The sequence below is a fragment of the Musa acuminata genome, chromosome BXJ3-11, assembly GCF_036884655.1.
Source record: "Musa acuminata AAA Group cultivar baxijiao chromosome BXJ3-11, Cavendish_Baxijiao_AAA, whole genome shotgun sequence".
In the NCBI taxonomy this organism is placed as follows: domain Eukaryota; kingdom Viridiplantae; phylum Streptophyta; class Magnoliopsida; order Zingiberales; family Musaceae; genus Musa; species Musa acuminata.
In genome coordinates, this window is record NC_088359.1 from 26,609,231 (window position 1) to 26,632,349 (window position 23,119).

Consider the following 23,119-nt stretch of genomic DNA (forward strand, 5'->3'; position numbering starts at 1 on the left):
AGGATTATACGATGGATCTCCTTCAAAAGAAAATTCTAGGTCTCACAAAATGGATATCGTAGGAAAGTACCTTAGAGAGGGTAAACTGTAAATCAACACCGTTAGAATTGTAGAGTTTGCTACAAGGATTCTTCACATAAAATTTGGATCGAAACTTACGACGTTTGGTCATACATCGTAAAGCAGAAAACACAGAAACATAATCTTTCTCAGTTTATTTCTCTCTCCTCTGCACGCCGCCGCAGACTGAACGCTGCAATCTATTTCCTCACATTTTGCCCTTTCTCTCTTAATTACTGATTTGGGTTTATGGCCCAAATTTGTCCAAGCCGAGCTGGACCCAACAATTCCCAACACTTAATCCAACACCAATCGTCAAAACTAGGGTGATATCATGTCATCATTACCACAATTACAGATGTGGATGGCCTTTATCTTGCCTCATCGCACATTTCATGGGATGTAATTAATGCTACTGATGGATCGAAATAAATGGACCAGAAAAATGTAAGAAAACGTTGGTTAAAATATATTTGTACTCCCCAATCCAAATCTGTCGTTCAACTGCTTTTGAGGTCAGTTGGAAGCGTTCTCTTGCCAAAACTCTGACGTTGTTGACCATGCCGTGATGAGTAGGTCAACGCCATTTTTGCTGGGATCCCAAGCTGCTCTTCTTGGTCATACAAAACTCGCAAAAATAGGCATCCTCACATGCAACTCTGTCATCTGCATGTGAAGAAGGTTGGGAAGCATAAGACAGCAGTGACAGGATATGAAGGTGAAGCAGTATGAGGAGCGAAGAGGATAGGGAAAGCATGGGTGGAAATCCCCTGCGTCTTCCTGCTCTTCTGATACTTCTTCTATGTTCACCAGCTGTTGCTCACTCCAAATGCGTCCTCTTCAACTTCGGCGACTCCAACTCCGACACCGGAGGGCTCATGGCCGGCCTCGGCCTCTATCTCGGCCCCCCCTCCGGTCGCCAGTTCTTCCACCGCCCCACTGGCCGCTTCTGCGACGGCCGACTCTACATCGACTTCCTCTGTGCGTCTCCCACATCTCTTCTTCTCTCTCGTGTCGATTTCCTGCACCTCTGTGATCATAACACCGAATCCTACAGGCGAAAGGTTGAAGATGAGCTATTTGAGCCCCTACTTGGAGTCATTACCAGGATCAAACTTCACCCACGGGGTCAACTTTGCTGTAGCTGGTGCGGCCACCGAGTCAACTTCGATCCCTTTCCCTCTCTCCACCCAAGTGCTCCAGTTCCTCCACTTCAAGAATCGCACTCGCGAACTCCGGCCCCAAGGTGATGCACATCTACTCTTCATCTTCACCAGTTGATCGATTCGGTACGTGCTGACGGATTGGGTGGATCAGGCTCTGGATCACTGCTCAGCGAAAAGGAGTTCCAGAACGCAGTCTACTCCATCGACATAGGGCAGAATGATGTGTCCACTCCCTTCAGTGCAAACCTGAGCTACGCAGAGGTCGTCGTCAAGATCCCATCAATCCTCTCCAGGATCGGAGCTGCCATTGAGGCAAGTCAATCTCTTGTTCACACTCAAGTAGAACCCTCAGTTCATCATCATTTGCATCACTGCAGCTGTTGCATGAGAATGGAGGTAGGAAGTTTTGGATCTACAACACGGGCCCCTTGGGCTGTTTGCCGCAGAAGCTTGCGCTGCTGAAGAAGGACGACAGCGAGCTCGATTCACTGGGATGTCTTGCTGATCTCAACGATGCAGCCAAAGCTTTCAATGCTGGACTGAGTGAGCTATGCGACCGACTGAGATCCGAGTTCAAGAATGCCACCATCGTTTACACTGATGTCTACGCCATCAAACAAGATTTGATAGCAAACCATACCAAATACGGTGAGTTCCGCTGCTCCAATCTCTGAAGCCATCTTGCTGCGTATGAAGAATCACTGATGGTAGTAGTGTATGTCTGTCTTCTTCCAGGCTTTGAGAATCCACTGATGGCATGTTGTGGGTACGGTGGACCTCCGTACAACTACAAGTTTAGGATGACTTGTGGTGAGCCGACGGTCACTGCTTGTGCTGAGGGGTCTCGCTACATTAGCTGGGATGGTGTTCATAACACCGAAGCTGCCAATTCCATCATCGCATCCAAAATCCTCTCTGCCAAGTACTCCACACCTCAGATTAAGCTAAAAGATCTCTGCAAAGGTTGACATCTGAAGCTGTAGTTCAGTTGTTGACAGTAAAAGTTGTATGCATTATTCCTAGTATCAATTTAAACAACAGGATCAACCTTACCTTCATGGTTCTGTTGCTCTGTTTCTAACAGCCTAATTGAAATCTTTGAGATGGTATCGAATTAATTTAATATGATTGAAAAGTACATAAGATATTGAGGATGTTTGAGGACAATCTCGTCATTTCATGCCACATAACACACGAGCCGTCTCATCCAGAAGTAGAAACGGGCGACGCCGCTCTCCGTTCGTTACGTATCCGTTCAGTTCTCTCCAATGACCGTCCAGTGTGATGGCAATCAACTGCGACTTGGAATCGGACGGTTAGATGATAACTGGATGGGTCTCTAAATGGAGAGATTTCTACCTGTCCTGTACTCTTCCCTCCTCTTCTACACGCCTCTCCCTCTCTCTCTCTCTGTCTCTCCGTCGTCTCGTTGTCTGTTCGTTAGGGCTTGCGATCGCCACCGGTCGCGAGGGTTGGAGCCATGGAATTCTTGCGGTTTGGGGCTGAGGTGGCGGCAGGAGAGGAAGCCGCGACGGGGTACTGGATGCGATGGCAGACGCTCGTCTGCGCTCTGATCGTCGTCGCCCCGGCGGTCGCCGCGGTGGTTGTCGCGGCGCGGGCGCCGGCGCCGGCGCGACCGCTCAGGGCCGTCGATCTCTGGGCGCCGTGCTGGGCCGGGATGCACCCGGCCTGGCTTCTCGCGTACCGCGGCTTCGTGTTCTTGGCCATGGCGTGGCTACTCTTCCAGATGATTCTGTTTCGCGGATTCTCCGCGTTCTACTTCTATACTCAGTGAGCCCCCTTATTACCATAGCCGTCTTAACATGAAAACATGCTTTGTTCTCATTGCTAATTTTATTGATTAGTTAGTTCTATTCATTGTGAGACGGGGGAGAAATGTTTTCTTTCTGATTCTGGAGATGAAGAGAAGCCGATTTTCTTTCTGATGCTGGAGATGAAGTGAAACCGATTAGGGAATTTGGGTTAGCCTGTGGATTATTAAATCCTCGATATGGTAGCAGTAATTTACCACCGTACTGGAAACTGGACTGGTTGTGATCTTATCTGGTCTATTCTCTGATTGGCATGAATACCGTCGGCTGCTGAGTCGGCTCCAGTCGGCTCGGTTGGTTCACTGTCGAAGACGCAGGTTCATCCTTGTGTCTCCTCCGTGCCGATGTGGGAGTACTGATGTGGCGAACCAGCGCGGGAAGTCTACAAGGGAGGTGGTTTGCTGGGGCTGATCTGACCTTAGACCAGTGATTCTGCACAATAGGTCGGTGTCCGGGGGGGCTTCCCGGCTCGACCTCTTCGATGCTTAAGTTAGTGTAAGGCGGAGGAGACGGAAGACAACAGTATGAGCTGTGTAAAGATGAGAGAGTAAAGGGTTAAGAGATTGTTGCCACCCCCCCCCACCCCCCCAATCTTGGCCTGGGGTATGGCTCTTATGCTTGGGTGCCGTGCCTTCTCCGATTGTGATCTTATCTGGTCTACTCTCTGATCGAGCATGAATACCGTTGGATGGTGAATCGGATCCAATTGGCACGATTGGTTCACTGCCAAAGGTGCAGGTTCATCCTTGTGTCTCTTCCGTGCCGATGTGGGAGTGTTGATGTGGTGAACCAGCGCTGGAAGTCTACAAGGGAGGCGGTTTGCTGGGGCTGATTTGACCTTGGAGCAGTGAGGCCCGGTAGAGGAACTGGGATTTGCCCTGCAGTGAGGTCCTCTCTTGGTTGTTGGGTCATCTTCAAGGTGCGAGGTTGTCTCCTGGGCACTAGTGATCCTGCACAACAGGTCGGTGTTGGGGGGCTTCCCATCTCGACCCCTTCGATGTTTAAGCAAGTGTAAGGTGGAGGAGGCGAAAGATAGCAGTATGAGTTGTGTAAAGATGAGAGAGTAAAGGGTTGAGAGATTATTGCCCCCCCCCAATCTTGGCCTAGGGTGTGGCTCTTATGTTTGGGTGTCGTGCCCTCTCCGATTGTGATCTTATCTGGTCTACTCTCTGATGGAGCATGAATATTGTTGGCTGGTGAGTCGGCTTCAGTTGACACGGTTAGTTCACTACCAAAGGTGCAGGTTCATCCTTGTGTCTCCTCCGTGTCGATATGGGAGTGTTGATGTGGTGAACCAACGTTAGAAGTCTACAAGGGAGGCGGTTTGCTGGGGCTGATTTGACCTTAGACCAGTGATTCTGCACAACAGGTCGGTGTCCCGGGGGGGGTGGGGGGTGGGCGGGCGTGGGGTTCCCAGCTCGACCCCTTCGATGCTTAAGTCAGTGTAAGGCGGAGGAGGCGACAGACAACAGTATGAGCTGTGTAAAGATGAGAGAGTAAAGGGTTGAGAGATTGTTGCCCCCCCTCCAATCTTGGCCTGAGGTGTGGCTCTTATGCTTGGGTGTCGCGCCCTCTCCGATTGTGATCTTATCTGGTCTACTCTCTAATTAAGCATGAATACTTTTGGCTGGTGAGTCGGCTTCAGTTGACACGGTTGGTTCACTGCCAAAGGTGCAGGTTCATCCTTGTGTCTCCTTCGTGCCGATATGGGAGTGTTGATGTGGTGAACCAGCGTTGGAAGTCTACAAGGGAGGCAGTTTGCTGGGGCTGATTTGACCTTAGACCAGTGATTCTGCACAACAGGTTGATGTCCGGGGGGGGCGGGGGGGGCTTCCCGGCTCGACCTCTTCGATGCTTAAGATAGTGTAAGGCGGAGGAGGCGAAAGACAACAGTATGAGCTGTGTAAAGATGAGAGAGTAAAGGGTTAAGAGATTGTTGCCACCCCCCTCCAATCTTGGCCTGGGGTGTGGTTCTTATGCTTGGGTGTCGTGCCTTCTCCGATTGTGATCTTATCTGGTCTACTCTCTGATTGAGCATGAATACCGTTGGATGGTGAATCGGATCCAGTTGGCACGATTGGTTCATTGTCAAAGGTGCAGGTTCATCCTTGTGTCTCTTCCGTGTCGATGTGGGAGTGTTGATGCGGTGAACCAGAGCTGGAAGTCTACAAGGGAGGCGGTTTGCTGGGGCTGATCTGACCTTGGAGCAGTGAGGCCTGGTAGAGGAACTGGGATTTGCTTGGCAGCGAGGTCCTCTCTTGGCTGTTGGGTCATCTTCAAGGTGCGAGGTTGTCTCTTGGGCACTAGTGATCCTGCACAACAGGTCGGTGTTGGGGGGCTTCCCGTCTCGACCCCTTCGATGTTTAAGCAAGTGTAAGGTGGAGGAGGCGAAAGATAACAGTATGAGTTGTGTAAAGATGAGAGAGTAAAGGGTTGAGAGATTGTTGCCCCCCCAATCTTGGCCTGGGGTGTGGCTCTTATGCCTCGGTGCTGTGCCCTCTCCGATTGTGATCTTATCTGGTCTACTCTCTGATTGGGCATGAATATCGTTGGTTGGTGAGTCGGCTCCAGTCGGCACGGTTGGTTCACCGCCAAAGGTGCAGGTTCATCCTTGTATCTCCTCCGTGCCGATATAGGAGTGTTGATGTGGTGAACCAGCGCTGGAAGTCTACAAGGGAAGTGGTTTGCTGGGGCTGATCTGACCTTGGAGCGGTGAGGCCTGGTAGAGGAACTGGGATCTGCTCGACAATGAGGTCCTCTCTTGGTTGTTGGGTCATCTTCTCGGCTCGAACCCTTCGATGCTTAAGTCAGTGTAAGGCAGAGGAGGCGAAAGACAGCAGTATGAGCTGTGTAAAGATGAGAGAGTAAAGGGTTGAGAGATTGTTGCCTCCTCAATCTTGGCTTGGGGTGTGGCTCTTATGCTTGGGTGTCATGCCCTCTCCGATTGTGATCTTATCTAGTCTACTCTCTGATTGAGCATGAATACCGTTGGATGGTGAGTCGGATCCAGTTGGCACGGTTGGTTCACTGCCAAAGGTGCAGGTTCATCCTTGTGTCTCCTCCGTGCCGATGTGGGAGCGAGGTCCTCTCTTGGTCGTTGGGTCATCTTTAAGCTGTGAGGTTGTCTCCTGGGCACCAGTGATCCTGCACAACAGGTCAGTGTCGGGGGACTTCCCGGCTCGACCCCTTCGATGTTTAAGCAAGTGTAAGTTGGAGGAGGCGAAAGATAGCAGTATGAGCTATGTAAAGATGAGAGAGTAAAGGGTTGAGAGATTGTTGCCCCCCCAATCTTGGCCTGGGGTGTGGCTCTTATGCCTGGGTGTTGTGCCCTCTTCGATTGTGATCGTATCTGGTCTACTCTCTGATTGGGCATGAATACCATTGGTTGATGAGTCGGCTCCAATCGGCACGGTTGGTTCACTGCCAAAGGTGCAGGTTCATCCTTGTATCTCCTCCGTGCCGATGTGGGAGTGTTGATGTGGTGAACCAGCGCTGGAAGTCTACAAGGGTAGCGGTTTGCTGGGGCTGATCTGACCTTGGAGCGGTGAGGCCTGGTAGAGGAACTGAGATCTACTTAGCAGCGAGGTCCTCTCTTGGCTATTGGGTCATCTTCAAGCTGCGAGGTTGGCTCCTGGGCACTAGTGATCTTGCACAATAGGTCGGTGTCGGGGGGCTTCCTGGCTCGACCCCTTTGATTCTTAAGTCAGTGTAAGGCGGAGGAGGCGAAAGACAGCAGTATGAGCTGTGTAAAGATGAGAGAGCAAAGGGTTAAGAGATTGTTGCCCCCCCAATCTTGGCTTGGGGTGTGACTTTTATGCTTGGGTGTTGTGCCCTCTCCACCTGTGTTAGCTGAGATGGTAGAGGTATTAATGAGGGCGTGCCTTGTGCGGCGGAGGAGTTAATGTGGGTGGCTTGCTGCCAGTCATCAATGCAGAGTGCTTGTCAGCCACAGATGCATGGCTCGAGATGTCAGCTAGGAGGTGAAGAGGCTGGGACCTACTATCATTGATGGTTGCTGGTTCCCATGCTTTTATTGTCATTTAGTCCACATGGTGGAGGGTGTCAAATCTGTCCCTATCATTCTCTACTGTTGTGATCGACAAGAAAACAATTTCCGTATAACACTCCTGTTTAGTCACACATAGAAAGTGGGAGCAGATTTAAATTGGTTTTAATTGCTTGGTGAGTGTATTACGCTTAACCTATCTTAGGGCTTACGCATATTGGCTCATCATGAGGAATGATAGTAGGGCTTAGTAGATTTAAATTAGTTTTAGGTTCAATAAGCTAATCATGAGGAATGGTAGGAGGGTATTTGGCATCGTAAGAGGCTCAAGAAGGAAAATATTATCCATGGCTGGGATCAGATCAAAGGTACACCTTGACATGCAATCATCACTGGATTAGCCCTCACTTGCATCATGCTAGGGCTTGGCTTGTTGGATATACTATTATTGACTTAGGCCTAAGCATTTTGTGCCAATGGTCTTAGCTTCAGCAAATTAATTGGTCTATTATCTTGTTAGATCGGTAAGTGACATTCATAAATTAAAGTTTTAAAACTGGACCAGGAAAATCAAAACTATCATTTTAAATTTAGGTCAAGTTTTATTGTTAATAACTTAATAAGTGTTATTTGATTTTTCCATACAATCACAACTTTAGAACAGTGATTCAGATAAATTTAAACAAAGATATGCCCACTGCTCATTTAATAATGTAGTCAAAGGATGGAGAGAACAAACAGTTGAGCAGCTTATGAGAACGAAAGAATGAACTGCTTGAATCAAGGCTGTCTGGTTTTCAAGAAAACTTTTTGCCAAATAGTTTTCACGTGTTGGTACGTTTCTTGAGCCCAACATTTCAGTGATGCTGATAAGCTGTTGCCTATTGTTTTTTTTTTTCCATTAAGGTTAACATGACTGCTATCACTGACACATGGAGTAGAAGTGGATGATTAACTTTTGTATGGTTGAGGGCGAGGTGATAGTCAATGCCTGCAGTTAGGTGTGTATTATGAAGTATCTTCAATAGAGAAAAGTGTATTGTAGCTGCTCATTGAAGAGGGAAGGAAAATGTTTTTGTAAAGGAGTGATGGGTGAAATGAGGAAGTAACAGCATACGTGAGTTTTTTGCAGATCTGACTCTATGATGTGATGAGAGATCACCTCAGATATGGAATAAAGTAATTGTTGAATGCTAGAGGGTTATCACAGTCCATGTCCTGTTTGGTTCTTAGTTTTGTGGCCATAAGAAAATTTTCGCATTGCTTCTTTGTGATGCATTGTTTTCGAATTAAAAGCTCTTTTCTGTGTTAGACAATGTTAAGGAATGTCATGTTGCCCTCTATAAACATGGAGGAACTGTGTTCTTTGTTAAGTACCTCCACATCAGCTAGTCCTTATACTTTGACATCACTGACGTTTCGTTAAATTTATTACCTATGTCTATTTATTTTCAATTGAAAAACACAGTTTATTCATGTTAAAAATATAACTATTCAGTTGATGTTCCTGGATGAATGATCTGCAGGTGGACGTTTGCCTTAGTCATTGTCTATTTTGCGGTATGTTCCTCCACTGTTTCCCATTATTTAATTAGTTCAAAATCGGTACTGTATTTAACTATTTATTATGACTACTATCTTCTTCCCTTAGTTGGAGTTTTTGCTTTTTATTTTACATGCTAGATTGTGTATCTAGCTTGTCTCTGTTAATTCTTTTCTATATGCCCCCTAAACACAAGAAAAACAACCTACCATAGAAAGAAAATTCGTCCTAATTACATGATTTTACGCTTTTGTCTGATGTTTTTGTCTTCTGCAGATCGCAACCATTATATCCGCCCATGGCTGCTGGCTTTACTCAAAGAGAAGTATTATGCCAGATCAGGAGGTCAACAGATTCCTAAATGGTGGTTTTGAGCAGAATAGTCCTATGACTCTACCTTTGAGGACCAACAAAAATATGAATGTAATAAGATTGCAAAGCTATCATGAACAGGAAGCTGATGAAAAAAAAGCTGGATTTTGGGGTCATGCTATGCAACTTGTCTATCAGGTCAGCATCTAAATGCATGTTTATATGTTATCACTATAAAAAAGAAAAAGCATGGTATTCACTGTGACAGGTAGTCTCAGTGTGAATTCCAAGTTACTCATAATAATCACGACTTTCCAGATTTTTCATAATGGGCTTCTAGTTTAGCTTAAGTCTTCCTTCTGCTTCTATTACATGTCTCTGAAGGAGGAGAACCAACTATGGCTACATCGATAATTCAAGCATTGTATACGTCATTAGTCCAATCCTTTATAGGAACTATCCATAATAACGAACTTGCAAAATGGATCTGTTTATCATAAAGAGATGTGTTGCTCTTGACCCTGCTTCACTTTAATTGTTATTTGGACAAAAACATCACAATAAATTTTTGGTAAAAGTTATGTCTTGGTCCGAGTGGGGATAGCATTTCTCTTTTGCATGTCTATGGAGTTTTGAAAAATCCAAACATCTCAGAGATAGATATAGAGGTAGGAATTTGTCGAACGAACCTCACTCCTTCGTATATGAGTCTATTGATGAAAAGGGGCTGGGGAAAGTTTGAACCCAATTTTGTCTTTCGCATTTATGTGCTGAATGTTATTATAATATAAACAAAAAGACATTTTACTTCTTTTATTTTCTTTACATGCCTAACACCTTTTAATTTATATGCTTTAACCAGTATATGCTTGTTAAGTTAGTTATTACCTGAATCACTTAGATTTTTATTCCTTGCCAAGCTGTTATCAATTGAAGGTTCAAATATATTTTTAAAATTGTTCTTTTTCCCCACCTACATTGTGCTATTTTCAATAAAAATATATAAAATTTACTATTATCATTTGATTAACAGACCAGTGCAGGTGCTGTAGTGTTGACAGACATTGTATTTTGGGTTCTTCTAGTACCATATTTGTCTTCTATAAATTTCAGGCTAAATGCTGTGAGTATCCTGAACTTGAGCAAGAAGTTTATGTGACAAGAGTCTTTCTTTATGCTTGTTCTATCTAGTTATGAATCCAAGAATCGTTTGGTAATATTTTTCCATTTAGATATTAGAATGTATATGGTCTTTATCGCATCATTTTTTAGTTTCCTTGAGGTCTTTCTCTCTCTAAGAAGATGAGAAGCCCTAATTTTAAGGGTAGTTTTTAACAAGTTCATTTCTCAACCAGAGATCAAGCGCACAAGTTCCCTTTTGCATTCTTGCTTGCATACTGATGTCCTTTCAAATTTGGAAATTCAATTGTTTCGCATTGGGTTCTTTTAATCTGTTGTTGTCTTATAAACTTTGCAAATGGGTTTCTTCTAAGTCTGTGCTATGTTCTTGCCAGGCTAAAAACTTAACTGTGTTTACAGTTTACAGTTGCATATCTAAGTTTACACAAATATATCACTCTTAGTTTATTATATTCATGGATCTCCCCTTTGTTTCTGAGTTTTCATGACCCTTCATATCATTTATTGGATTCGGGGCTTCTCCTTTTCTCCTCTCATCTACTAGCATTGTGTCAAATGTAAAATAGGTCCAGCAAGTGACACTAACAAGGATGCTTGTACTTGATGCATGTAGAAGTGTGGAACTATGGTTGTTTACATGTCTGATGCTTCTACAAATGTTTCTTTCTAGATTTCTCTGACCACTAAATAAGAGTTCAGTTACTTGTGATTCTCTTTTTAGTATATTGAACCTGATATATCTTGATTTACTTGATATGGTTCCCTGATGTATTATCACAAGCATATTCAGAACCACTAGAAATATTTACTTCCACTCCTTACTTTTCAGAGCCGAGATCTTTTCCTTTTAAGGAATAGGTTAATTTTCTTTCTGTGTTTTCATGTCTGATGCTTCAACAAATGTTTCCCTTTGTGAAGTACTTTTTTAGCATGAAATTAGTGGTGAATGCTCATAGGGGTGTATAGTTAAACACATTGTTTATGGCATAATACCATCCGGCATGTGAGCAGACACATCTTTATGTGTGTCTCCTGAAATTTATCATTGATGAATGCTTGTAGTTGAAATGTGTATATGTGGCTGTGGCTTCAGTGTTTTAAAACTGTCTTGCTATTATTTTGCTTCTGAAATTTAAGAATCTCTTCAGTATATTAATGTACTTTTTCTTGTAACTCTTAAATATTTGACCGAATAAATTATTGCTCCATTTAGTATTGATATTTGATAGTTATATTTGCAATATCCTTTTCTGTTTCGTATATCTTAACTAGATCTTTGTATCAGTTAACAGTGCATTGATACTGCATGATGCAAGGGTTGCAACATTCGGCATGCGTATATACTATCATGCTCTAGTTATTTGGAAAACTATCTTTGATGATGCTGTTGGTTCATTTCCTGAAACTATTGCTATGTCTTAAATAAGATAAGTCAAATAATATTACTTGCAATGAAATTATTGTTACTATTCTATACAAAGCTTTTTAGCTAATTTTATTCTATTTATGTTTAAACCATATTAACCTCTATCTGAGGATGGCAGATAATGGGCTGCATGCATTCTCTTAATGCTGTGTTTCTTCTACTCGACACTTTTCTCAATAACCTGGTATGTGTCTCATGTGCATAAGTCAAACACGTGCAGCATACTCTGTTTTCACATAGGAACCTAACTTAAATCCTTTTTGCAGCCATTTCCGCTGTTTCGAATGGCATATTTTGCTTTTTGGAGCTGTATTTATGTGACATTCCAATGGATCCTTCATGCTCGTGGTTTTACTTGGTGAGGATATCCTAGTCTTTCAAGTATTGACATTGTTATGTGTTGTTCCTAAACAGACATTCAGTTGCCCTTGTGCTCAACTTTCTATTAAGTAATTGTTTAACAATGGGATTATTGAGAGAGCCATTTTATTTATATAAAGCAAGGTAGGTATATATTATCTTGGTCTACTGGTTTCGACACATTATCGAACTAGTAAAGTACGGTATATACTATATAGTACTTAACCAATTTGGCACCAAGTTATATAGTACGATATCAAACCTTGGTCAGACTGATTACTATATATAGCAGTTTGGTCAGTAATTAAAACCTAGTGTTTACCAATTTGACCTAGTATCGATATTGAAATGTTTGGCATGTATACAGTTTGCTTATATTATTTATTATCTTAGTCGATTATACTGGGTGGTACAGGTCAAGATACCATCTATAGTATACCAGTCTTGTACCGATCAAATAGATTACCAAGCTTAGCAACAAAAAGATAATTAAATCCATACTTGGTATGAAGTAACACTAACAAGAGGCCTCAAATGGAACATTCAGGAATGTGATTATTACTCTATATTCAAAGAACAAGTTTCATGGGAGCACCATCAAACTGTGACTATTATATGATGTGATTAATTGACTTGTGACCTCACTTGAGTGATTGATGTCTGTGCAGGTGGCCTTACCCTTTTTTGGATCTTGCTACTCATTGGGCACCTCTTTGGTAACTTCAGTTCTTTAATTAATTCTCTCTTTATTTGTAAGAATTAATTGTGATGCTTATGGCCGTCCACCCTGCAGGTACTTCCTCATGGCATTGGCACATATTCCGTGTTACGGATTGTATTGGTTGATCGTTAGAGCGAAGAACTCATTTTGCCCAAAATTTTTACCAAATGCTTTTATAAGGATATATTAGGTATGTTTCTAAAATGCTAAGCTCCCATGGTTACACAAGTTAGTAATCATTGCAGTACACATGCAAGTCGCCGTCATGCACAACTATGCATAATGAAGCCAATAATGTGACGACATCCTTTGCAACTCATAAACTTGTAAAATGTTCATTGGCTCTTTGTTGTTGTCATTTGAGACTTGTATGGTTAATTTTCTAATCAACTCTTTGGTGGTGGTGAATTGTACTTATGCACTGGAAATGTGATTTATTGCCAAAGCATGTACCCTATCGATACTATGAACAATTAATACATGTGCCCTTCTCACAAACTTTGGTGACCCGAGTGGTACCTCATTCCACCCACAGCTTTTGAGATAAATTTTCATTAATCCGCTGTTGAGATAAATTTTCATTACAATGTTTTTAGCATTACAGAACAGTTTTTGAACAGTGTTCTTCAGAAATTTCTTATGATGGGAGTGTTGTAGGTGTTTTATATGTTTAATTCAGGGCAATTAATTTTAGAAGAAACTGACATAATGGGTTTGTACCTTTGACCACTTGTCTTCCATGAATTTATTAGGGTAAGACAGCAAAAGGACAAAAGTAATGCTCATGTCCTTTTAAAGGATTATTACATGGTTCATAAGAGAATCTATCTAAATTTGATTTTTTTGAATAAAAAATCAAAAAATAAAAAACCAAATAAATCTCTATTTAAATTGAAAATTTTAATGGTGATTTATACATAAATGACATGTGTTATTTTCAATTGCAGAATTAACCTGAAAATTTATTAAATCTAACTTCAAAAAGAAGACTCACAAAATCACGTAGAAAAATCTAAAATCAATGGAACTATATTTGATTGCAATGTTCAACTGTGTTACATTTAATTGCAAATAATAGCTAAGATGAAAATGGATTATATTACTAGATTTGATTCTACGATCAAGTGTAATATAGTCTATTCACGAGTGTAGCACCATAAGATTAATCCAACTCATCTATGATTTTACCTAGGAAAAATGTAATAATATAAATGGTTACTTCATTGTTATGATTAAAAAAAGATTCTGATATAAAGAAATTGCCCAACTGATTTTAGTAAACTCTTTAGTAATTTTAAAACTTCCAAAGTCCAATTTAAGGAAAGACGATTGGGTTTGATTCATCTAAAGGTGTTAAGATTGATTCTGCAAACACCAGTCTGGTTGGAATTTTTCTAGACAAATTACCCATTTATTTATCATTTCGTTCCAATCAGCTAACGTTTTCCTCCTATTCTCTCGCCTTCGCAGTGAAAGTAAACGTGATTCTTCACCCTCCCCCATCTCCTCCACATCGACCCGACAAGCTCGACAGCTGGTGTTTGACCAACTTCCCCGTAAGATTCTCTCACCAAAACCCGAAGGGCCCCTCCGAAAGCAGGTATGCCTGTGCCATCATTAACAGGAGTGGTGATGATGGTGGCCACGCACTCGGACTCTATTACCACGTTGCATTAATTCTTCCGACACGGCAACCTGTACCCTTTTGTCATCCCCCTCCCACCCCATTACTCCCTACCCACCGTATCTGCAGAAGCCGCTGTCGATGATGGCTGGCACAAAGCAATGACCGGTTGATGTTCTCCGCAGCACTTGATTGGTTCAAGTCGTTGTCAACCATCAGCACCGTTTGACGCTCACCTTTCCGCCCAAGATCATGGTGCTGCAGCCTGAGAAGCCACGGAGTGGGGATGTTGCTGTGCCCACTCCCACGGCATTACAACTTTCTGCCCTCTAGGCAGTGGTGCCTCGCACGAGAGAGATCTGTGGAGTGGCGGAAGTAGGACCAATGGTTTAGATTTTTTTTTTAATATCTTGATTTTTTTAGATTTAAAAATTTATATTAATTTTTTTATAATTATAAAAAATAAAAATATTTAATTTTATTTATTTTACCGTCGTTAATTTTACCGACAGAAGCACGAAAACAATCGTAAAAAGATAATTTCGACAATCCAATTCGTGATGACGTCACTAAGGGTTGTATGTGTGTGACTAATGTGAATGAGAAGAGATAGCGATAATGAAAAGTGAGAGCTGCTTTGCATCTCTATCGACATCAATGCCATTACTTGTGACGAAAGGATTGCTCGACATCTACATCGACGTCGATGTAAATGTAGAGCAACGAAAGGGCTGCTCGACAACTACGTCGACGTCAACGTAGATATAGATGCTAACTGGCCCTTTCGTCGCTTTACATTTACGTCGACGCCAATGAAGTTACCGAATGATGTTGCTCTCTATCTATATCAATGTCGATGCAAATACTAAGTGGTCTTTTCGTCGCTCAACTACATCTACGCATCACTTGGTAATTGTGTCGATGTCACCATCGATCTCCCTCATCTACAACAACTAACCTATGGCCCTCAATGACATCATTATCTGCCACCATCGTCATCCATCACCATCAACTTAAATATTAAATTATCTTTTTATTCATTGTTTTTGTGCTTTCGTCGATAAAACTAACGACGTTATGATAAATAAAACTAGATGTTTCACGTTCATAACTATAGGAATTTCAATATAAATTTTTGAAGCCTAAAAATCGAGATGCCAAAAAGATCTAACTAAAAGAGATAATCTATAATTAGTCCGTTGAAGTGACATCTACGACCAAGCAAAATTAAATTGGTTAGCAGATTTGTAGTGTCTTCATCTAAAAAGAAATAGTTCTAAAGCAATCATATAATTCATACTAACCATAGTCTCTTAGTACAAACATAATAAACCAATGGAAATTGTATTTGTTATATATTTGTTTGATACACTAGAAACAAAATAATAGAAGACAACACCTAAAATATTAACGTGGTGCTCAATCCATACAATAGAAGACTAAAGATTTAAAAATTCAATACAATAGTTCGCAATATTCGAATATATCAACTAATAAGGAGCTTGCATAGGTACCTATGCAACAAAACAAAGGAATAATAGAGGACAATTCATAGGATACTATTGCACAGTTGGCAATGACTCAAAGTGACAAGCTGTCCTCCGGAATACAATAATTCCTGCACATGGCAAAGATAGATGAGAGAGAATTGAGCATTTTGCAGCTGTCTTCTGTTTCTTCTTTCTTTATATCATCAGCTCAACCCCTCATGCAAAACATGATAAAGAGAATTCATAAGAAAGCTTTTCACCTGGAAATCAGTGCAAAGTCTTGTGGAGCCTTTGGCTTTTGGGTTGCAAAAAGCAACAAATGTTTTGCATATATAACATTCTGGAATTAGAGCTCTAAACAAATGGTTCAGTTAATCCGAGAACTCAGGGGATCAAACAAGAATCAAAGCATCTTCCTGCTACTAAATTATAGTAAAATCCAACTGAAAAAATAGATATACATACCATTCACCATTTGTTCCTGATGGAAACTTCAGCTGATCTTCCAGAATCTGCCCTTTCGTTTGTTTGCTGCAAGACAATACATTCGATTTGAGATTTAAAGAACCAATGCCAAAGAGGGTCAGAAGACAGGTCCGATAAGAGGTAAAATACCTTGATCTGATTCAGATGTGTTTGAACAACCCATTCCAGCTTCCGATCAGTTCAGTTGGCAATTAGAGAATCCCCTGTATAAAACAGCAGAGAAGAAAAGTTGATCTTTATTAAAGCACAACCCAACCAACCCATTTTGGCTGTACAAAAGCATCTCCTCCCTCCACGTTCCAGAAAGGGCAAAAGAAATATCATATCAAAAATGATATCTACACCGACTTATCCAACCTAACACACCAAAAGATGGGGAATTATCTTCTTCCTGTTTTATAACTATATACTCTTTTGCCTGATCACATATATAAGAAGAGAGTAAAAAATTATGAAAAGCCGTTTAAACGGATCCAGCTCGACGGCAAACACCTTCCAGAGCTTCCACAAACATGCCGGAGAACCCTGTCAACGCCTGAAACACACCGGGCAGGCCCGTCTGTATGTTGTTAAGGGTCATCGACCGCGTGACCTCGACCGCCTTAGCATGCCTCATCATCTCATCTTCTACCTTTCTCCGACATGCTGCAATCTCCGACTTCTTCTCTGCTAATGGGTCGCGCGTGTCAAATACTTGTCCATCATTGTCGTGTCCACCACCTGGGAGCGCAAGTCCAACCATTGAGTACGATTGGTAATATTTTTTCTCGGTATTCCTCAGTGCTGTAGATTTTTTCTCAAGCTCTTTTGAGTATGTCTCAGCTCGTTTCTTAATCTTCAATTCCTCAACCTGCTTTGTGTAGATGACATGGATGACATTCATGAAACTTTTGACAGCCTCAGAGGCCACTGTGTCAGGCAGTCGATCTAGCGCTTGCTTCCACTCATCACAGAAGGCTGTAAGCTCAACTGCGACAGGTGAAGAATGGTCTTTCTGGGGATTGTCACTGCTAACCTGGAGGAGTGTGAGCTTAAGCCAGCCATACAAGGCATGGACATAGTCACGCTGATACTTGATAAGGCGGTTGAAGCTTGAATGCCATGCCGAGACTGCAGCTTCAAGATCACGGGTTGCCAGCCGATGCAAGTCCGATGTCGACTCGCCAGTAGAGGCACGATTCACAAGACCTCGGACTTGTTGCACAATATGGTTCTGGATTTCATGAAACTTATTCATTTGCCTCCACATATTCAAAAGCCTAAAAGATATTTGACGATTACGGTATTGGTTAGATACAGTTAAACAACTATCCTCCAATGCTCGTAACTAAAAGCAAGTCTTAACGGTGTAAGATGAAATCAGGAAGAATGTAAAATAAATAATTAAAGATTCCAATGAGGAAAGAGTTACTCACGCATAACAAATCTCGACAAGTTGTGGTGCAAGTTCATCATCGCGAACTTTGGTGATAGCAGAAGATGTGGTAGTGACGGCCTGTGATGTCACTATGATTAGTGAGTGCAATTTCTGTATGGAGGCCTTGGTCTTGTCCAGTTTTGCATCATCCTTTTGCCTATACTCCTGGCTCTGCAATGTTGACAGTTTCTTCTCGTGCTCAATCTTTACACCCTCTCTAACCTGTACACTCAAACAGCAAAGATGCAATCATGATAAGAATGCCACCATTGCAAGACCAAAGCACTGTACTGGTTGGAGTGCTTCGACTGCTGCGTTTGAGCCGGAGATAACTGGACGAAGTCTGAAAATTATTTAACTAATAGAAAACCAATTTGAAGACCAAAAGCATGAAGTTAAAAAGCATAATAAGCTTATGGGCATTTCTGCTTCAAAGACCTTTCGCATGGCTTGATCGATGAAAATGTTTCAAATGAATAATATGGTAGTGCACATCTAGCATTTAGCAAATCAGTATTCTTAATTAATCCAAATATGTGGCATATTATGTGGATCTTTGCAATAAGCCAAACTTGTTTACACTTGCAGAGAACAAAGCAGATATGTAGGTGATTTCATCCTTGGTTTTTCAGTTAAAAAGTTGCGATATTATCTATACGAGTGTCAGGGTGGAAAATGGTACAACATTCTTTCTGTACTGCTAAATTAGAGCTAGCATAACTATATGATCATCTCCTACTATGCAGCTTAGACTCAAAAGATGAATGCATGAGATAAGCACCAATATCTAACTAAAAGAAATGTAATCATAAGCCATCAGGTACGGTTTATAGATCTTTTCATTTCTAATCAGTCTCTACCATGATCATTTCTAACTAAATCATTTGTCTATATGGATAAAATATTGAACTAGCAAAGGAAGAGTCTATATGCACCTAGTGCACGTAATAATTTGAAATGTCCCTTATATAACCACTGTGATGAATAACGTAAGAGTGGCAAAAAGCAAGTCTCTTAGTGGTAGAAAAACAGAGAAGAAAAATACTAAAAGACAATGATCGCAAGACAATGCCCCCTCTGTATGAAGATAAAGAGGAACTTCAACAAAGTACCACTAAGTAATCCCATTAGCTAGAATCCAGTCATCGCATTTAAAATAAGCCTAACAAGCCACATTCATCATGCAAATTGGTTCTTTGCAAGTGAAATATCTTATAAACTATAATGAGCCAGGCACTGCACCTTTACGTTTCCCTCTAACAGCAAATCTGAAATCAACCTGCAACAGTATTTATCTTCCCACCAACTGACCAACCTCAGAAGATGTAAGTGTCAGTCAATCAGGTCAAATGCTTAGGAGATGCATTCTAAGGACTCATTGACCTTAGGGTCTATTACAATCAGAACCATACTAATTATTGGAAAGTGTTCGATTCAACAAAATTTCTACCCCATGGCCCATAGGAGTTTCTAATGGCATTACAATTGCTTGGTAGTCTGCCATGAACAGGAATCTGTGAAAGAAATTATATAAAACTAAAACGTTCACTAGAACTGCTAGTGGCTAAGCCAGAGAGTCATATCGTAAAGCAAAATGGAATTTTCACATGGTAAGCTATCGAACCAGGTACTAAAATTGGACCTATCAAGTTATTGATTAATGTGAACAAGATTTGCTTTGACATGATGGCAAAATGAAAAAGGAAAAAAGATCTTATTGTCACTCAATCTCAAGGGTAAGGATGAAAGGTATTGCCCCCAAGTCCTAATACACATGGAGCGAAGGTAACCATCCATACAATGAGAATTTGGACAAAGATCAAGAAGAGAGCAACTACCGTTCCTCTCATCCTACAATTTCAAGACAACTTAAACTAATCTAGCAAGAGGTCCAGATATTTGCTCCTTAGTTTCCAATGTTAATATCCGGTTCCATGTTTAAAATAATGTTTACAATCTTGTTCTGGCAGCACTTATTTCTATGTAAATTCTTAATTATATTTCAAGTGCATTTGTCTATCTACAAAAGAATTCCCTTAATTTGCTAAAATGTGCAAAGAATTGTACTGTTAAGGATGAAAATAAAGAATAGCAAGAGCAAACCAAATGTTATCGCCGAGAGGTATAGAAGATACATGATACCTTCACCTCCTCATAGAGCTTCTTCTCCCAAGCCAAGAGCCGCTCCAAAGTGGAGCCATTGCTCTTCCCTCCACCCGACTCCTCTAAAGCCACTGGATCCAGGCTGTACCGAATTGCCAGCGGCGGCTTCGACGTCCAGCTCGAGGATAGCACGCTCAGTACACTGCTTGAGTGGTACACCGTCTCTGAAAGATGAATAAGATCAAGCATACAATTCATTGAAGCTTCAATTTGATCTCAAGTCTAAGCCCAAATGAAACTTGGGTGCCCTTCTACTTACTCTTGAGCTGCCGGAAGCTACCATCAAATTGGGCATGGCCAATCTCAAGGAGATCTGAGACAGCGCTGCCTGCATCGGCGGCCTTGATGAAATGCTCCTTGATCGCCTCTGAAATCTCCGCCAGACTTTGGTGGCGCACCACCATCCTCAGCTCGGCGACGGCAGATGACAAGGAAGTCTCCTCCCGGCCGCCAGCGTTCCACCTGGCAGACGACGATCCCACCTCCGACCTCGGCCGCAGGCGCGACTTCACCTCCGCCGCCGCGGATGATGCGATCTCCGACGGCGCCGCCTGACTAGGGGCGAAGCCCCCGTAGGCGGATCTGGTGGCCATGCTCTCGGATCTCGAGACCGTGGCCCTGTCATCTTCTTGGTCATCCTCCTGCTCCGGCTCGCCGTCGGATCTGGAGGTAGAGCTGGTGGTGCTCGTGTAGCGCTCGCCCCATTCGCGACAGTGGACCTCTTCTCTTCCTCCTCCTTGTTCTTCTTCTTCCTGTGATATCTGCTCCTCGTCCGATTCGCCCACTTCTTCCTCCGGAGGAAGATGGTGTTGCAGGCGATTCTTCTCCTCAAGCTCGGCCTTCCGGCGTTCGAAGAACTCGGAATCCGGGGGCGACGGAGGGTAGAAGTTCTCCCAGTCCCAGGCGGAGGAAGACTGAGAAGGAGTGGTGGCATACGTCGAGTTCACAGCCGGGAACCGTGGGTGGCCGTCAGCCACGGCGGCGGCAGAGGGCCTATGGAAGGGGGTGCCGGCAACGGTGGGGGAAGGGGAGGGGGAGAAATGGTGGCGGTGGCGGGGGCGGAGTTGAGGCGGCGGCGGCGACGGAGAGGGTGGTGGAGGGGGCTGAAGCGTGGGCGGAGGGAGGGAAGCCGAAGGGGAGGCGGCAGATGATCGGAGGAGAACGGGCGGGGTGTGCTCGGAGACAGCGAGGGGCTCGCCGACTGCGAAGCTGGCGAGGGCGGAACCAGTGAGGCGGAGGGAGCGGAGGTAGTCAGCGTGGGCGGAGGCGAGGTGGTGGCGGGAGCAGACCGCCTCCTTCATGAGGCGGCGCCGCTCCTTGCACCGGCGCACGCAGTCCTCGTTCTCCAGCCGCGACGCCGTGCAACCCATTCCCCTTCCGCAGCCAGCGGGCACGCTCGATGGCGGCGAGCACCACCACGATCAATCAACCAACCAACGGCCAGCGATGGAGCCGAGCGAGCGAGAGACGGCAACTGTCGCGGTATAATTACCGTACATGGAAAGAAAGCGAGAGCTCGATAAATAGACCAAACCAACAGATGTGAAGACACTTTATAGAGTATCACGCACCAACAAACGTGCGGTCGTTCTCACCTCACTCCGCCACGCTGCCTTATTCCACCTCGTTCGTATCCGTATAAAAATATCTTATTTTTTGACAATTTAATTTATTTATTTGACGGTAAAAGATTAAGGCTGTCTGCCTACGTGGGAATCAGCCATCCGTTGGATGCGATCGCCGACAGACCAGCTGAATCCGGACCGTTCGATTCCACAGGGTTCGGATCACCCGCTTTGGGCAATGCACCATTCAGGAAAAAGGTTTTTCCCATTGGAGAATTCTGCTGGTCCGACACCCTACACACGTTTCACGAACCGGCGCCTTGGATTCTTGGCGTTGGGGATGTGGATCAGCGGGAAGGACGGATGAGATCTGATCAAACGGTCAGCGTGAATCGTCCGAAATATAATATTATTTATTTATTAACAGAAATACACTTTTCACGGAAATGAGTTATTATATTTTCGAATAGGAAAAATAAAAAAAATCTCTATATTATAAATCCAAATGCTAAAAAAACAAGATTACAACATGGAATAATACCTCTTGACTTGATAAAATTGTATAAAACATATATTTTAATCCACGGAATATTTGGAATTCTACTAATAGGAATAAATATGCAATTCTTGTACTCCTAATGGAGTACATGCTAGAAAATATTATTGGTAGATTGAATGACTTAAAGATTAATAATTTTTAATCATAGTCAATATTAAATTATTTGAGTTAAAAATATATACATTATAAAAATGTATAAATATTTTTACTCTAAATGTTAAATATTAACAAATAGTTGACTTGCTTTAGCCAATAAAGATTAATGATAATGACATATACGCATATTGTTAAAGAAATAAATACGGATATAAATTATATTTATGCAAGTAATTTCGCCAAAATGTCCTTAGAACGTTTGGTTATATCTTGGTTTGGACCAACCACCCACGTGCGTCGCGGCTTCCTTTCCACCGCCTCTTCTACTTTCCTTCGTCCACTTCCCTTTTCCTTTATCATCATCATTCTCTCCCCCCCCCCCGTGTCCCTCTCCGTCGTCTCTGCTTTCCCTTACTCTACCCTAACGGAGACATGGATTGTTGGATGGATACTGTATGTGTCTATGTAGGGACCCTCTTTTGTCCACACACTCCGGGTGGGTTAAAGCATTTGGGTTCTTCCATTGGAAGAGCAAAAGTTGTTCAGCCAGTGGTGAGTGGGGGATAGGGTTCCCGTCCCCAGGCATACTTAGGAACATGTATTTGAGAAGGTCCAGTTGTTACCTTTGTATTTATCTCCTCTCATCTTTTTTATCTGGCTTCTTCTTGAAATGTTGGAAACAACAAGGACCACTGGATTTCCTGGGTCCAAGTTGCTGATAGGTATCTTTGTTCTGTGCCTGAATCATCAACATAAAAGCAGGTCCTGAAGCTGACATTATCTTTTTGTTTTTACAATGTGTTATTCAGGTAATGGCGTTTCTAGTTCAGATATGAGTAGGGCACACCATGGATTTGGAGTTGTAATCAAAGTACTCGCTTGATGGGTTGATCGATGCTGGAGAAAGTGAAAAGTTGAATACTTTCACCCACCAAACAGTTGAAATGAATAATTCAGATTCAATGCATACCTCTGCCTAGGCCAACTATCAAAGATCACAAGCAATTCTTCTTTGTCAATTCGTTTCCAAGGAAAAGAGGTTTTTGCATATTTGTCCCTTGGATATGTGCTAATCCTGAAAACCTACATGATATGATCTAAAATATATTTCATGTAGGGCTGAAATTGCTGTTGAAAACCTACTTTCTTCTTT

General features: G+C 42.7%; 3 protein-coding genes across 3 annotated transcripts; 2 read left to right on the top strand and 1 right to left on the bottom strand.

Annotated features, from left to right (window-relative positions):
• The first annotated feature begins 703 nt into the window (after positions 1-703).
• Positions 704-2,309, top strand: LOC103971609 (GDSL esterase/lipase At1g09390-like). Its single transcript, XM_009385669.3, has 5 exons — positions 704-1,041; positions 1,118-1,306; positions 1,378-1,538; positions 1,604-1,874; positions 1,962-2,309. The coding sequence occupies exons 1-5, from the start codon at positions 789-791 to the stop codon at positions 2,192-2,194; spliced, it is 1,107 nt and encodes a 368-aa protein (XP_009383944.2). The 5' UTR covers positions 704-788; the 3' UTR covers positions 2,195-2,309.
• A 278-nt stretch (positions 2,310-2,587) lies between these two features.
• On the top strand, positions 2,588-12,983 carry LOC135652664 (uncharacterized). Its single transcript, XM_065173766.1, has 8 exons — positions 2,588-3,017; positions 8,591-8,624; positions 8,884-9,117; positions 9,953-10,042; positions 11,604-11,669; positions 11,752-11,843; positions 12,514-12,561; positions 12,639-12,983. The coding sequence occupies exons 1-8, from the start codon at positions 2,707-2,709 to the stop codon at positions 12,754-12,756; spliced, it is 993 nt and encodes a 330-aa protein (XP_065029838.1). The 5' UTR covers positions 2,588-2,706; the 3' UTR covers positions 12,757-12,983.
• A 3,403-nt stretch (positions 12,984-16,386) lies between these two features.
• On the bottom strand, positions 16,387-21,272 carry LOC103971612 (protein ROLLING AND ERECT LEAF 2). Its single transcript, XM_009385671.3, has 4 exons — positions 20,006-21,272; positions 19,726-19,910; positions 17,582-17,805; positions 16,387-17,425 (listed from the first exon to the last, which is right to left on the bottom strand). Exons 1-4 carry the CDS (start codon positions 21,114-21,116, stop codon positions 16,630-16,632), a joined length of 2,316 nt encoding a protein of 771 aa, XP_009383946.2. The 5' UTR covers positions 21,117-21,272; the 3' UTR covers positions 16,387-16,629.
• Positions 21,273-23,119: the final 1,847 nt, after the last annotated feature.

What these genes read in the sequence shown, in the direction of transcription:
- LOC103971609 (XM_009385669.3), top strand. Translation starts at nt 789, where the DNA reads ATGAGGAGCGAAGAGGATAGGGAAAGCATGGGTGGAAATCCCCTGCGT. An exon ending in GGATCGGAGCTGCCATTGAG is followed by an intron (nt 1,539 to 1,603) that starts GCAAGTCAATCT and finishes GCATCACTGCAG; the next exon opens with CTGTTGCATGAGAATGGAGG. An exon ending in AGCAAACCATACCAAATACG is followed by an intron (nt 1,875 to 1,961) that starts GTGAGTTCCGCT and finishes GTCTTCTTCCAG; the next exon opens with GCTTTGAGAATCCACTGATG.
- LOC103971612 (XM_009385671.3), bottom strand. Translation starts at nt 21,116, where the DNA reads ATGGGTTGCACGGCGTCGCGGCTGGAGAACGAGGACTGCGTGCGCCGG. An exon ending in TAGCTTCCGGCAGCTCAAGA is followed by an intron (nt 19,911 to 20,005) that starts GTAAGTAGAAGG and finishes TTCATCTTTCAG; the next exon opens with AGACGGTGTACCACTCAAGC. An exon ending in CTTGTCGAGATTTGTTATGC is followed by an intron (nt 17,426 to 17,581) that starts GTGAGTAACTCT and finishes AATATCTTTTAG; the next exon opens with GCTTTTGAATATGTGGAGGC.
- LOC135652664 (XM_065173766.1), top strand. Translation starts at nt 2,707, where the DNA reads ATGGAATTCTTGCGGTTTGGGGCTGAGGTGGCGGCAGGAGAGGAAGCC. An exon ending in CTATGCAACTTGTCTATCAG is followed by an intron (nt 9,118 to 9,952) that starts GTCAGCATCTAA and finishes TTTGATTAACAG; the next exon opens with ACCAGTGCAGGTGCTGTAGT. An exon ending in ACACTTTTCTCAATAACCTG is followed by an intron (nt 11,670 to 11,751) that starts GTATGTGTCTCA and finishes TCCTTTTTGCAG; the next exon opens with CCATTTCCGCTGTTTCGAAT.